The sequence below is a fragment of the Drosophila willistoni genome (genome assembly GCF_018902025.1).
Source record: "Drosophila willistoni isolate 14030-0811.24 chromosome XL unlocalized genomic scaffold, UCI_dwil_1.1 Seg141, whole genome shotgun sequence".
Lineage (NCBI taxonomy): Eukaryota > Metazoa > Arthropoda > Insecta > Diptera > Drosophilidae > Drosophila > Drosophila willistoni.
The window spans coordinates 14,179,023-14,194,550 of NW_025814052.1; the positions used below are offsets into that span (position 1 = coordinate 14,179,023).

Sequence of the window (15,528 nt, forward strand, 5' to 3'; positions counted from 1 at the left end):
TATACACATGTGTGTGTGTGTATGTACCTCTATGTACTTATGATGATGTACATATATAGGTATAGCTATATTTTTATGGTATATATCTCTTGTTGATATTCTGGGCGGATTAGCCGCGTTTACGGATGCGTTAGGTGACTCGTTGGCGTATCGAATGGTTTCGCCTTCTACCGATTTGCACGTAAAGATACGCGAAACGATGCGTCGATGTTGCTGCCTCGTTGTCGTTGTCGTTGTCGTTGGCGTTGTCTCGCGGATATTTACAGCTTCGGCACAGATAAAGTGCAGTCAATGGAGAAGTTTTGCATTTGTGTGAGTGCTGCAATTGCACAGATATGCATATACATTGAAATATTTGCCGCCATCTCTTAGCTGGAGCCTTTGGCGATGGGTCACGTGACAGTTTCCTTCTTCTTCTTCTTCTTTTTTTGGCTTGTCTGTCTCGTGCCATGTGAATTCCAACAGAGAATCAAGAATCAAGAAAAATCAATGAGATGAGAAAATAAACAAATATCAAGCCATAAGTGCAAGTATCTCATCGTAAATGTCTCTCTATCTCTCTTTCTCTCTCTCTTTCTCTCTTAATCGTTTTGTGTGTGTGTGTGTGCGTGAGTATCTATGAGAGAGCCCTATTCACATTGGCCATTCGTTAAGCTCCGCCCCTTTCACACAGAGCTGAGACCCGACGGGACGTTCTGTCACGCTGCGGTGCGCTCTTTGATGTATCTGTGTGTCTCTCTCTCTTTCTCTCTGTGTAAGTGTGTGTGTGTGTGTATGTGTGTGTAAATTAAATTTGTTTAATACACCGCCGCAGCATTGTCGTCGCCGTCGTCGTCGTCGTCGTTGCCGCCGTTGAGCTGTGTGCAATAATTTATCTGAAATGTGCACTCATTTAGCAAAGAGCAACCCTCGTCCATGTCGACAATATCTTTATATCTCACAGATACTCGCACAGAGCACTCCATCTCCGTTCCCTGCCTGTCTCGGTCCCCATCTCCACATCTCCATCTCCGTCGCTATACCCTCCTCTCCTCTCCTATCCTATCCCGTGCCGTGCCGTGCCACAGATACATTTACACTCATAAATATGTCGTGTGGATTAATGTGCCAGTTGGCAATTTTTGACAGCGTTCCAAAGCAAGCAACTGTCGTCTGTTTCAACCTCTCGCACTCGCCCCGTCTCTCTCTCTCTCTCTCTCGCGCGCGTTTCATTAGCCCGCCCTCTAACTATACTCGCCCCCACCATACACTGTATGGCAAAAACATTCACATCAAAGGTATTCGTCAAGAATTAAACTAATTCAAAACGAACTAAACATGAAATGAAAACAAGCAACATACAACTTTGTATTATTTTTATGTTGTTAAACAAAATTATAAAGAATTATTAAGTTCTCTTGTGTGATCTTCTTTCTAATGTCTATTTTTATTAAACAATTCAAAACATTATACAAAAATTCATGTAAACATTAGGAAGAATGTATTCATAACCAAGTATTGGATATACCTTGTTCGAGGCTTACCAGAGTTCGAGGCTCCCCGAAATTGAAATTACACTTAAGATCTATCAAATGCGATTCTCAACTAGTTTAAGCGTTGAAGTTATGGCATGGTCATTGCGGTTCTGAAGTTCTTTGGCAAAGTACAATGGTAGAACTTGGAGAACTTGGTGGTTTTATTTCTGCTGACCTTGGAAATAATTTAATTTTGAAGACTGAAGGTTTGATTTAAGATTTATATTGGAATAGATAACTCAATAACTTTAGAAGTTTTCTTTCAATTTTCTCATTAATAAAAGTAAAAATTGACTTTAAATTAAGGATTTGGTTTTAAAAAAGTGCAAAATTTAGATAAAATCTTTCTGAATTTCAGACTAAGATAAATTAGTAACACTTAAAAATACATAGGTACATACTTTTTACGTAATAAACATGCATTGTTTTCAAAACTTTTCAATTTGTCGGTGTTTACTTTTGGAGCGCAAAGAAACATTTATTTGTTGAACCCAAAACCCACTTTCTCGGTTATCAAAAGTTGTTTTTGGAAAGTTATCAAAACATTTTAATTTGGTTTCTCTTTGACCTTTTTAGATTGTCCTTCAAATCAAAACCTTTATCACGTTTTGATAATTTTGTATACAACACAATGAATGCTTCTTAAATTAAATTGCAAACGTTTATTCGCAAGAGTTGGGGGACCATAACGTATACGCACAGTGTGACATCTATACTGAGGATTGCTGACCTTAGTGATACTTGGTGCTATCTAAATGATATTCAAACTCCTGTATCGTTTGATGATGTACTATAGTTCATGTTAACCACTTAACATTTGTGGCTATTAAATGAATGGAAACATCATGATTAATAATTTTGACGTTTGCATAGATAAGCCACACATAAAGGGAAGTCTTTTGTTTTGGGAGATTTCAACATTAATCAATTGGCAATTAAAAGAGAAATATCTTAAATCTAAAGTATCTAAATTATATTCATACTTTAAATTGTCATCTTTAAGTTAGAAGTAGCGAAAAAAATGCGATTTTTTGGCACAATACAATTCATATATATTCTATCTACTATTGACTTGATGTCCGCGCTGTCAACAAAACACTTTGTTATAAACCAAATAGATTCAAGGGCCCCATTGTCTATTATGGGTGGGAGTCCAATGGTTCAATGATCATGTTCCATCCGAGTTTCATCCATACCCAGGCCCCAGGTCCAGGTGTTGCATTAACTTTTGGCGCGATGGATTTCCATGGAGAGACCAAACGACATGTTTGTATCTAGATATGAGACTATTTGCATAAATTTAAACCAAACACACAAAAACAACAAGAGAAACAGAGAGAGAGAGAGAGAGAGAGAGAGAAACAAAAAGAGACCACGAATTGAGTATGGGATACAAATAAGATATGTCTGACCCGGCTCGCCAACGAAGTAGGTATAAATTTCTCTGTATTTGTATGTGTGTGTGTGTTGTATTTGTTTTTCCTCGTTTTTTTCCCGCATTTATATATCTTTTAGATCTTGAAGAAATTTAAATATAATTTATGTGCAATCGTCGCGTTTTTCGGTTGGTTTATTCGCCTGACCATGGAGGGGGCTTGCTTGGAGTTGGGTTTCGGGGGTATTCTCATACCCAAAAGTGAACGATCCGATCCATCCATCTAAACGTTTGTCACTTGCTGCGTTACTGCTGCTCAACGTTTCTCTACTCGGCTATGCTCCTTTTTTTCTCCCTCTCTGTTTGTTTTTTAACCTCAACTTTATCATCATTTCCTCGGACCTCATCATCATCATCATTGTTGTCAGTGTGTCTCTTTTGTTTTACCGAGGCAGCTCAGTATACTTTTATATAATTTATATGTGTGTTTGCTCCTTCGTCAGCTCAAACGTCATCTTCATCCTTTTTCTCATCTCTCATAGGTCTCTTTGTTATATTCTAACTTTCCTTATTTCTTTATATTTTAAACATAATCGTTCCTATTCGCAGTTTATCCTTGAGCCAATCTATGTAAATTCTCCACTCGACGCTTGTGGGCAAGCTCTTGACATACCTATTTATCTGTGATCATTCCACGATTCATCGGGTTTGCTTTTTGTGCGTTTTTTACCGTGCTGACATGTGACTGCTTTATCGAATTATGACAGCGAACAAATCAGCGACATATCCATCCAATACCAATGCCTTGAATTCTCTCATATCCAAGGGAGTTCTCATTTTTTTCCTCATTAAGCATGCACTGCATGATGATCTACTGCAGCAGCAGCAGACGATGACGATGACGACGAACTCTTTGCCTGGGACATGTGTTTCGCCATCCTCTGATTGGAATATTAATTGTGATGCACTGCAACATGATCTCGCTCTGTCTCTCCCGTTCTTTTGAATCGATGTCAATGATGGGCTCAAGTAAGATCTTGACGACAAGTGCAACAGGCTAATCATGCACGCACGCACGAACGAACTCAGTGACTCTCATATTGGTTGCACTCCTTCTTAGTTACTGCTATTGACATTTACTTAACATTAATTTCAAATAATATCATAATTTATTATTTCATCGACAGTAAAAAAAATAAAAATAAAAACAAAAACCAACCCAAAGGAAGGGGAAGGGAAAATTCTCATTTTAGACACGTACTTGAAAATCGATCTCAATTTCGTAGTTCAGATATCACGCGCACACCGACGACGACGACGACGCACAACGACGCTTCATCGCCTTCAATACCTTTCCAAAAAGCCAAAAAAGCAAAGGTAAACCAAGCCCAGAACTTGGACCTGCCACGTTCCAGTCAGAGTCAGGGAGTCTCAGTCTCAGTCTCAGTCCCTTCGAGAGAATCGCTGTCCCTTGTACATGGGAACATATATGTATATATGGCCAATATATGTGCATTAGGGTGTCCCAAATATGTTCCAAAAAGGTCTTTTAAAGAAACTCATATTGGGGAAAAATTAAATAAAAGTTATTTTTTCAAAGGAAATTAAATGATTAATGCAGTTTTGCCTGCATATGTAAACATATTTAGTATTATATTTCTATTCTTTTTAAACTTTAAAGTCCAGTTGGCATGATTTATCCTTATCCGATTGCAGGTTTTCAAGATAAGAAACAATAGACCTTGAATTCTCAAAACACTCTGCAGAACTTTAGGGATGTCCTTTAGAAAGACATTAGGCTTTCCTTAAAGATATGGTTTGACAGAATTTTTATCATGATCTTCCCAAAATGTCTCGTGAAATATTTTTGATCCTTTTTCTCAGTTTCTGTAAAAACTTGTAAATTAATAAGGACTAAAATATGGCAAAACGAATCAATAGAACTTATCACTTTTCTTTGGCTTGGGACACCCTAATGTACACGCACACACACACACACATCAACTCTACAATGTATGTATGTAACGACGGCGGCCCTTTTCAAGCTGCTACGATCACGTTGACATTTCGCCTGGTGGTTAAGCGGGGGCGCGGGCCGTTATATCCGTTCCTCTTTCTCGCTCTCTCTCTCTCTCTCTCTGCCTCTCTATCGCTACCTGTCTATGTCTGTCTCTTTCTGTTTTTAGTTGACATGTCGCCTGGCTGTGATTGATTTAGGACCCGGTTTCTGTTTTTGTTTTTGTTTTTTTCCGCTGAAGCGCGCAGCCGTTTGAACCCATTGTTTTTAACCAAAAAAGGGCGTACAATGTCAGGGCAAACAACAACAACAACAAGAATAACAACATGGACTGCTGCTGTTGCTGCCAAGTTAAGTTTTGGTTTTATGGATTTTTTGGTTTTTGGATTATCAATATTAATTGATAGCACTTGGGATTAGTTACGTTCGATCCAAAGCAAAAAATAAAAGCTGTATACGAAAATTCTGAGAATTGAGAATGTATAATTTACTTATGGAAAACGACCACAATTTGTGGTCTTTGCTGAAAGAAAAGAAAGCACACTCCAAAATATTGGCCCACAAGTTTTTTTTTTGACATCGGTAGATAATATCTAATAGATATCGATAAATATATAAATTGACCGATTCAAATGTCAGTAATTCGTATAACTTTTAACTTCTTTTTTGTCTCTAGTGAGTCTTTGGAGTGGTCGAGCAATCACGAAAATTACAGAGCTAAAAATTCTGATCGGACTTTGTTAGTTAATATTATCTATAAAGAAACTTCTTCTATCTAATCTAATATGAACTCAGCCACAACAAATTCAAAACTCTGGCCTTTATAGAGATTTTGGCAGGAGAGACTTACCGCCAGTTAAATGGATCTGAAGTCCATATACCTCAATGATATTTCAATGAACAGATCTTAAATAAGAAATTGAAACCTATAAAATTCATTTGAGACAGCGTGAAGCAAAACAGACAAATAACTCGATTGGAACTAAATGAGATATAATGGCTAAAAGGAAGGAGAAATTGAATGTTCTATAATGTTATGGCTTGTTCCTTCTTTCACATAAAAAGAAAGCACTCGAAACGTAACAACTCAATACGTCACAAGGAAACACATTGAATTCGTTTTTGAATTAATTTAGTTCTCTCTCTTTCCATCTCTCACTTTTAAAGATATCGAAAACAAACTTCCTTATGCACGTTTACAATGTGTTCCTTGTGCATACAAAAATTCGTGACATTCAATTAGAATCAATTAACCAGTTAACCACTTAAAATCCTGGCTAAAAGAAATCTTTCACTGCTTCACAGTATTTATATCACCTGTAAAAAGTTATGGTATGGGTTTTTTTTTTGTTTCGCTGGCCAATATTCGCCTTCAAGTGAAGTGAAATGGAGTGGAGAGGAGGAGGAGTGAGTGGAGTTTATATATATATAGGCTTTTTTTTGTTGTTAAGGTTCGCCTTCGCTTCATTTAGCTTGCGGCATTCCGTCGTCGTTCGTTCTCCTTCTTCTCTTCACCTTGCCACAATTGGCTCGTATTAAATTAATATTTACTTTTTTGTCAGAAGCCTATAATCAAGCACGCTGGCGATGACAGGCTAAGAGGCTCTAATTACAGCTTGTTACCCTGATGCAATGGCCACACAGATCGTGGCTCACTTTGGACTGTTTTCTACCTTCCACTTCTTCTTCCTCGTCTTCGCTGTCGTCTTGGTCTTGGATGCGGTGGTTGGCGTTTTCCGCGGCTCACGCAATCTCCACCAGCCGTTTATGCTAAGTGGCAAGCGCCGTTCCACATCGTTCCAAGTCCCCATGTTTATGTCCAAGCACCAAGCACCATGCACCAAGCAACAGCAGCTCACTCCCGGGTTTAATGCACTCAAAAAGTCAGAGAGTTTTAGGCCCGAACCTGAGCATCGTCGGCTTGGACTTGGGCCACTGAGCTAAACCCAGCTGAGCTGCAGTTTGATTGAAGTGCGCAAAATTAAAATGGCCCCAGCCCCAGTTGATTCTCACGATTCATTTGTGTTGAGCTTTTGAGCCTCATCATCGTCTTGTAAGCCTGATCAAATTAACCATTTAAATAAAACATTTGTTTGGAGAGCTAAAAGAGAGAAAAAAAGACCATCATCATCATCATCATCATCAAGAAGAACACACGGAGAGGAAGAGGTTGACAGGCAGCTGCCAGGTAGCTGCAGATGGAATGCAAATTGTTGCAACAACAACAAAAAAGTTTTTTAAGGATGATTTGGAAGCCAAAATTCTGCCATTTAATAGCATTAGTTAGACAATTTCATAGTAATTTTTAGAGCCTACAGAAATAGGCCAAGTTTTTTAGCCCAAAGTCAAAAAAAAAGTGGACAAAAAGTACAAAATGTTTCCCTAGAATTTTTCTTCTTTTTCAAATGGTTCTTTTTTAAAGAATTTTTGTCAAAAATTGCATACAAGTGACAAAAACAATAAACTAAATAATTTTATTTCGTGTATGTAGTTGTTGTTGTTGTTGTTGTTGTTGCTATTGTTGTAGCTCCTGTTTCGTAGGGGATAACAAATTGTGTGTTTAAAATGCGATTATGAGATGTTCATAAAAATTTGCTTTTGCCCATTAAATGAATATAAATTGCATGAAATTCATTAACACAAACAAATTAACAAGAGACAGCAATGTGGACTGGGGGAAGAGGGGGGTAAAGAGCACTTGCTGATAGGAACTGATGATGATGATGATGATGATGATCATCACATAGACAGGTGACACGGCAGGTGTACGGAGTGCGGATCCAAAATGCGCATATTATCATTTATTAATTATTGTTTAATTTGTGTGGGAAGCGGCGTATCAAACAAAAAAACAAAAAACAAAATCAAACAAAAAAGTAGAAAAGACGAAAATCAAACCAAAATGCGATCGCAAAACACCAACAAATAATAAATTTTGAAGGCATATTAAAATGCAAATAAAATCGAATAAACAACAATTCATTAAAAAGCACAACAAACAAATGAAAACCGAACCAAATGGTTGCTTGGCGGCTAATGAACCGATTCAAACCAACTTGGTCAGGAATATAATCGCGCCCACAACCTCAACTAGTTGACCAAATGAAAAAAAAAAAAAAAAAACACTTAAAGGGAAAAACACTTGAAACAAAAGCGTAAAAGATGAAAAGATATATATCCATAATATATCGCATTCGGGGGACCTCTCTCTCTCTCTCTCGTGTCCAATGGAACACATGGAACGCATGTCACGCATTTTAATTGCATATTAACAGCAATTTCGCGGACAGCTAACAATCCCAATAAACTTGATCAATAAACAACAACAACAATAACAAATAACCATAAGGTGAATGATGAAGCTAACTATATACATATAATACGGGCCGATATATCTACACTCTATACCAAGATCGCTTTTTCCAAAGATTTGCTCCATTTAATTTGTACGTAAATTCAATTTGATTCCAAAAATTGTCAAAGTTTTTAATTACAAAAACTACATTTATTGAAGTATAATAAAATCAAACGATATGTTCGTCAATCAATGACGGATCCGGACGAAATTTGAATCTTTAGCCTACGTACAGGACACGGTCTTTTAGACTACATACCGTAAACCTGATTAATTGTCACAGTTTCTTGTTTTTAAAAGATCAAATATCGATACTGTCCTATCCCTGTTCCTAATCTTTGAAAAAGATATTCAAAATAGGAATAATCCTTACCCGAAACGAATAAAATTTATATATTTTGCAGAAAATTCGAATGTGAAAACTTGTATTTAGATTTGTGTGTGTGGTTCATAGGTCCCTTCTCTTAACCCAATGAAGGCTCATCCATTTACACTACATAGGACATTTCCTAGTTTTATTGCTTAAGCCTGAACAGATCAGATTGATCGATTTTAATCTATATAAACAACACGTTGTTTATATAAAACTTTGAGAAGTGATCAGTTGGCGAATTTCTAACCAAAATAAATATGCCCAGAAAGCCAGTGTAGGATCGTTTTTTAAACCCAAAATTGTGTTGAATTGGCGACGACGGCGGCCCTCTTTGTGTCTGACTCAGAGAGAGAAAGACAGACAGACCACAGAAGAAGTAACCGTCGTCTTCGATTTGGACGTGGGGGACATGGACTCTTGGACTTGGTCTTGGACTGGAACTGGGACTGGGACGGCGGGGACATCGATCGACATGATACAACATTTTGATCACGTGTCAGTTTCGGTTTCGAGCAACACACATAACATTCAAATTAAATTTAATGTCATTCATAAATTAAATAATTTATTTTTTTTCCTTTGTTTTTTCATTTCATTTCTTTTGTATTGTTGCTTTTGCGGTTTACATTTATAAGAGTTAATTTATACTTTTTAGCGGTTTCTTGATTTATATTTTGTCGTCTTTTGTGTGTGTTGTTGTTGTTGTTGTTTTTTTATAGTTGTGAATTACTTTGCCAAATGACAATTGCCCGAAAAAGGGCAACAATTATTTTGTTTGCTGTATATACACACATACATACATACATATGTATGTATAAGCACGAAATTTTTTTTAAAATTTTGAAGTAAAAAAAAGTTAAACAAAAGTATTTAATATGTTTAGTTAAAAAATTGTTAAAAATTTTCGTAAAGTTTTGAAGGAAACTATATAAATGTGAAGTTTCCTAAGTCCTTTTATTCCTTGAAAGGACATGACTATTAAAAATATTTATACTTACTTATCATGACTTTTGCATTTACTAAAGAAAAATAAAACAAAATAAATTTTTGTTGAAATTATATTTTGTTTCTATTTTGTTGTTGTATTTTTTTTTTCATGTTTGTTTTTTTTTTTTTTTTTTAACTTAAGTTTTATTGACTAAACTCACAAGAAAAGCGAAAACATCAAATAAATAATTTTAAAACGAAATAAAAAAGAACTTCATCATAATTTGAAATTTTAGCTAATTTTGGGCAAACAAATTTTTCATCTCCCTTGTTCTTTGACAAATGAAAATATTTTCAGTGATTTTTCTGTGCGTTAGATTAAAACTAATCATATATAAATATATATGGTACATATATGTATTATCGATTTAAATATAGGAAACTCTTTAAGCGGCGTATACTTTTCAAAAGCACCTAAACTTAGGTAAATGTTACAAACTAAGCGAAATATCAAATAGTATTTGGGTTACAATTTCTGAGCCCCTGGCCTGCCCTTTTTCGTTTTTCCCCTCCTTCATTCCCATTCATCCCCCGCTGGCCACACATTTTGTGTGTCTTTTGTTTTTTAGCTCACCAAAAAAAAAAAAAAAATATTTCCAGAAAAAAACAATTTATGCATACCAATAAAAATTATATTAAGAATACCTAAAAACAACCTGCTGCTGCTTCTGCTGCGGCTTCCGCTAACGCTCTACCAAATTAGACTATTGCCTACAGCTCCTCCAGGCAACGCACATTGGTCAGCATGATGCGTGTGAGGCGCCAAACCTGCTTGGCAGCATTCTCCAGGGCTCCCGGGGATTTGCCCTTAAAGAGATCCATATTGGGCAGGAAGTAGTGCGGACAGCGTCGGCATTGCAGGCACGAGATCAACTGCAGAAAGATGCCATTGATGCGATCCGCAATGCAGTTCTCCTCCCATTCCATCTCCCGTGGATGCTTCTCGCATTCGTAGAGGAGCAGCGTTTTCAGATGGTACGATGTGACAGGATTGCCAGGCAATTCCAAATGACGATCCCGCAAAGTCTTCAATATGCTCAAGCAACGACGCCGACTGGCACCTGGAAAACAAAGAAAAAAAAGGGCTATTAGCAACAGAACAGATAACAACACACAAAACTTTGCCGCCTAAAATATGCCAGGAGTGAAAAAACTTCCTTTTTTTCAAAGAAAATATGATTCTTGAAGCAAACCTTATTTCTGCATACTTTAAGGGGCGAAATTTCTCTCACTTTGCAGTCCTAAAAGTTATGATTTGGGTAACGAAATCTTTAACCGTTTTTGGCTTTATATAAAAACTACCTATAGGAGCTTATTGGGTTTATACACGTAATTCATATCGGATTAACTACTAGAAAATTGTTAAAATGTTCTTTCTTCTTTAAGAACTTACATATATAATAAACTACTTCCCTATTTGTCTGTCCTTAAAATCGTTAGTTCACAATACTTTCGCTTATCTTCGATGTAACTACCTTTCTATATTGCTTCAGCGTAGGGGAAATGTCATCTGCGTCGGGGCCTGAACTCCAGAACAACAGTATTATGATTTGATATGATATTGTTATTTATTTTATACATGATCTAAACTTTCGCCTAAGATCAAATACCGACTTTTTCAATTCAAGCTTCGCTTTTATGGGGATAAAAAATGAAGTATTGTGAAAACTATGAAATATTGTGGATTTTCTAATCACATTGGCAACAATTCATTCAATTCATGTATATGTACATATGTATGTATGTCATTATCAATACAACATTGAACAATCACCTTTAAATTTGATGTATAATACCATTCATTCATTTTTAATTGCACTCAAATGTCGAAAATAATATAATAAAATATATGATAAGAAGCAGCAAGTTAGACTAACTAACAGTTAACAGTTGGCAAATGATTGAGAGTAGTAATTAAATGAAAGTGTTAACTTTCAATGCGATTTTCAAAAAGGAATCAATACAGAAACTTTGATTGATCAACCCAATATGTTGTTGTTGTTATTGTTGTTGCTGTGGTTGTTATTTTCAAGGGGTATAAACGAGTACTTAAATCACATAAATCATATGCCATACACTTTGCCTTTGGCATAGTGTCAAAACATGCTGCTAATCTGGACCTTTTTTGTCCGATAATCACCTGCTGTTATTGTTATTGTTGTTGTTCTGTTACCGACACGTCGTCTGGGGGTTTTATTTCCACCAAAGAAAAGGTTCAACTAATCAATATTGAATGATATTGGCATAATATTGGCTGGCACACTCGACCCACACAATTGTTGTAATATGGTATTTTAAAAATAGTCACATTGCTGTCACAAATAACTAGACATCGTAGCTAGTTTAAACGAAAATGAATGGGTTCTGTTTAATTATAGTAACGGAAGAAGAAGAAGATGAATGGTATCAACAAAGTCAAGTATGTACATACAACTAATTAGATTCCACTCACAATCAGATATAGATTTCATTGACCATAACTAATCGTTGGATTCACATGGTAACAGAAAACCTTTTTTTTTGTTTTCGATCATTTCTTGTAATGGATACCAATGAAAGTTTCATCGAGCTAAATTATTATGGGCCAAGACGCATTAAATTAAATGACACACACACACACACACACAAGCCGGATCAATATCGATCAGAGCGTGATAGGAGAAAGGGACAGAAAGAGAGACAGGGAAAGAGTTGGGGCTTAGAGTTTTCAGAATTTGTTTTTGGTCAACAAAATTTCGTTTTCACTGTATTGCTCTTGGCTTGCTGTTTGCTGCTTGCTGCTTGCTGTTGTTTTATTTATTTGTTGACTTTATCTAATCGCCGAGATTTAAAATATTTATAAAATCGTTTAGAAATTTATTTATGGCTCAAGCATTGGGCATTGTTTATATCGAAAGCCAGGCCAAACTCGTTTCATGCCATATAGCTGACTAACTAACTGCGACTGTGACTGCGCTCTTATCGATCTTCAGATCAGCAGCAGCAGCAGCAGCAGATTTTTTGGTATGCTTGGTTGGAGACATGGAGGCGGACGTCCAAGTCCAAGTCCAATCCCCCAATAGACGGGCTATCAACGAAATAAAACAACGAAACAGATTTATGATCGTAGCCAACCAGGCGACTGTATGCTCATATCTCATATCATATCTTTAGACGATAATCAAATGTCGCAGGGAACTGTGTGTGTGATTAAACCAACGAAATTGAATCATTGAACCAAACCAAGCAAAATGCATCTTGTCCCAATACCCTGGAATTGTGGCTAATTGGTTTTTGGTAAGATTCAACAAGAGTTGCTTGGAATGTTTATGAATTCTCTTCTATGATCAAATTGAAACTGATTTAATTCAAATCTATAAACTTTAGCAATAATTTAGAAGGCGAAACGATTTAAATTGTAACCAACTTAGAAGAAAACCATTGACTTCTAGACTCCATAGACGGAACTTTGAAATGGAGAGAAATTTGCCCCTTAAAGTATGCAATATCTTGAAAAATTATGAAATTTTTTTAACAAATTTATAACTTTTCGTATGTATTATGAGTTGAAAATTGCCTATAAACAATATTGACATGATTCAGATATTCCAAAAATGCATTCTATATGTTTCGAAAAAAGGGAATTCTTGGACTGTGTATTGCATACTTTAGGGGCCGCCATTAGATACACCTCTCCGCTGTTAACGAATGTATCTTAAGTTCGTTTTTGTTCTAATTAAAACTTAAGAATCTTCAGTTTATATGTCTTATATACATATATTTACCGACGGATAATGAAGAGCGCCTAAACTAAACTTAAATTCGATCATTCTACCCACGTTCACGCTCATATGTTTGCTTAATTTACAAGCAATTAGATGAAAACTACAGTCGCTGATTTGTGGTAATATAAATCAATTAAATTTAAGTGTGTCACTGATTACTCGTTGGACGCATTGTAAAAATGTTAGACCGCCCCCCGGGGCCCGTGCCCGTCGCTTGCGTTGCCTCCAACTGATTTTTGGGTGGACTAATTTACGATCGGATTTGATGATTCTGATGGCTTGCAGTGTCCGCCGCGACGGAGCACATGGAATGCGATACAGATATGGCTAAAAATACTGAACACTTACCTTGAAGCAAACGATTCTCGGCATCGGTGAAGCTGAGCACCCAGGCATCACCTTCCATGGCCGAATTTTTGCCCTGCAGTGCTATGCACTCTTTGGAGAGCATGTCAAAGCCCTCAGTCTTAACCTCTGCTACGATATTTGGATGTGGCCATGGAATGCCCGGCAATGGCCAATGGGAGGCTGAACGGGGCCAAAGGCCGGCACACTTAAAGGCGGGTGTTATCTGCACAATGATGCGTTCGCGAATCCGTAACTTCACTTCGGTGGTATCGGCAATCATTTTGACAATATCACGATAGGCACATTTGTCGCAGGCCTGTGCCACCAGCGTTTGGAAACGGGAGCGTATCTTGCGTGCCGATAGATATCCGGATGCTGTGATAAACTCCACCCAAAGGGACATGGAACGTTTCCGTCCATCGCTCAATTTGAGGACAGCGCATCCCGGTAATGTGCCGTCATCGACAAAATTCAATACACCCATCTGATTGAGGTAGATGATGATTTCGAATTCTGTGGGTGAGATCACTTCCAGGCCCTCGAAACGGCCATTATAGTCGTTCAGGGACGATATAAATCGTGGCTCTTGCACCTCCACCTCCTTGAGAACATCCTGAACAATGCGACAGACCTCTTGGATTTGTTTGTGAATCTGTGCCTTACGCACTTGTACACGATCTGCACAATATTTATTCATTTGATAGACCATTTTGGACTGTGCCGCGATCATGTCCGACGGCACCAGCATGATGGCCCCTTCGGTTGATAACGACGACGTGGTGATGCTTTTTTTTTTTGTGTTCTTTAAACGTTTAGGAACTTCTTTTGTTGTTTGTTGTTGTTGTTAATTAGATTCTAAGCATTTGTTGCATTTCCATTGGCTTTTTAATGCACAAAAACACGAACACACACACACACACAGACACTTCTGATACGGCCACAAGTACAAAAAACAATAAACAATGCAAATTCGATAAAATTTCAAGACGACGAAAACGACAAAAAAGGCGGCGGCTTTTCTCACTTTCTGTAATTTTAACTCTTCTTTTGTTCTATATATCTCCTTGGCTCGTTTGTATTTAGCTTTAACTTGGTTGGATTTAATATTATTTTTTTTTTTCGTTGCTCTTTTTTCACGATTTTCTCTCGTTAGCCACGCGTGTGTGTCGCGCCGTCAACTCCAAGACATTGACTGATTCCGCATGGCGTGCACACCGCAAGAAAAAGTATCTGTATCTGCTTGCTGTTGGGCCCCTGCCAGCCAGTCAGCCAGTCAGGAAAAAAAAACCAGACCCGACCCTGCCTGCTCTTGCTGCTGCTGTTGTTGTTGTTGTTGACGACGCAACGCGTCGCTGCTATCCAAAAAGTCTCCACTTCTTCTGTGTGCGTGCGACAGAGTTAGCTGTAGTCGAATACGCTCGCTCTCGGCTTTGCGCATGCTCTCGCTACCTCCTACTCTCGCTCTTGCTCTCACTCTCACTCGCGCGCTCGCTCTCTGTCTGCTGCTCCATAATGGCTGAGCAATGCCCCCCAAAAAAAAAAAAAACCATACTAAGCTAGAGAGTGAGAAAGAGAGAGAGAGAGAGGGAGGGTGAGCATGTTTTCCTCTATTCCCGAATATATACATAAAATATTTGCACTTTTTTCCTTGTCCCTGGATCCTGGCTGAGAACAAGAGCTGAACCCATAAACCACCCTTCCGAATAGTTTCTGCAGTTCCATAGAGTTCCATTGTGCATAGCGTTGTGGCTCCGCCTCTTTTCACACTCGCTCACACACACACACACTCTGGCCA

At 37.6% G+C, this 15,528-nt stretch overlaps 1 protein-coding gene across 1 annotated transcript; it reads right to left on the bottom strand.

The window, feature by feature from the left end:
- Positions 1 to 10,248: 10,248 nt before the first annotated feature.
- Positions 10,249 to 14,948, bottom strand: LOC6641193 (protein mab-21). Its single transcript, XM_002064350.4, has 2 exons — positions 13,734 to 14,948; positions 10,249 to 10,682 (listed from the first exon to the last, which is right to left on the bottom strand). The coding sequence occupies exons 1-2, from the start codon at positions 14,479 to 14,481 to the stop codon at positions 10,333 to 10,335; spliced, it is 1,098 nt and encodes a 365-aa protein (XP_002064386.1). The 5' UTR covers positions 14,482 to 14,948; the 3' UTR covers positions 10,249 to 10,332.
- Positions 14,949 to 15,528: the final 580 nt, after the last annotated feature.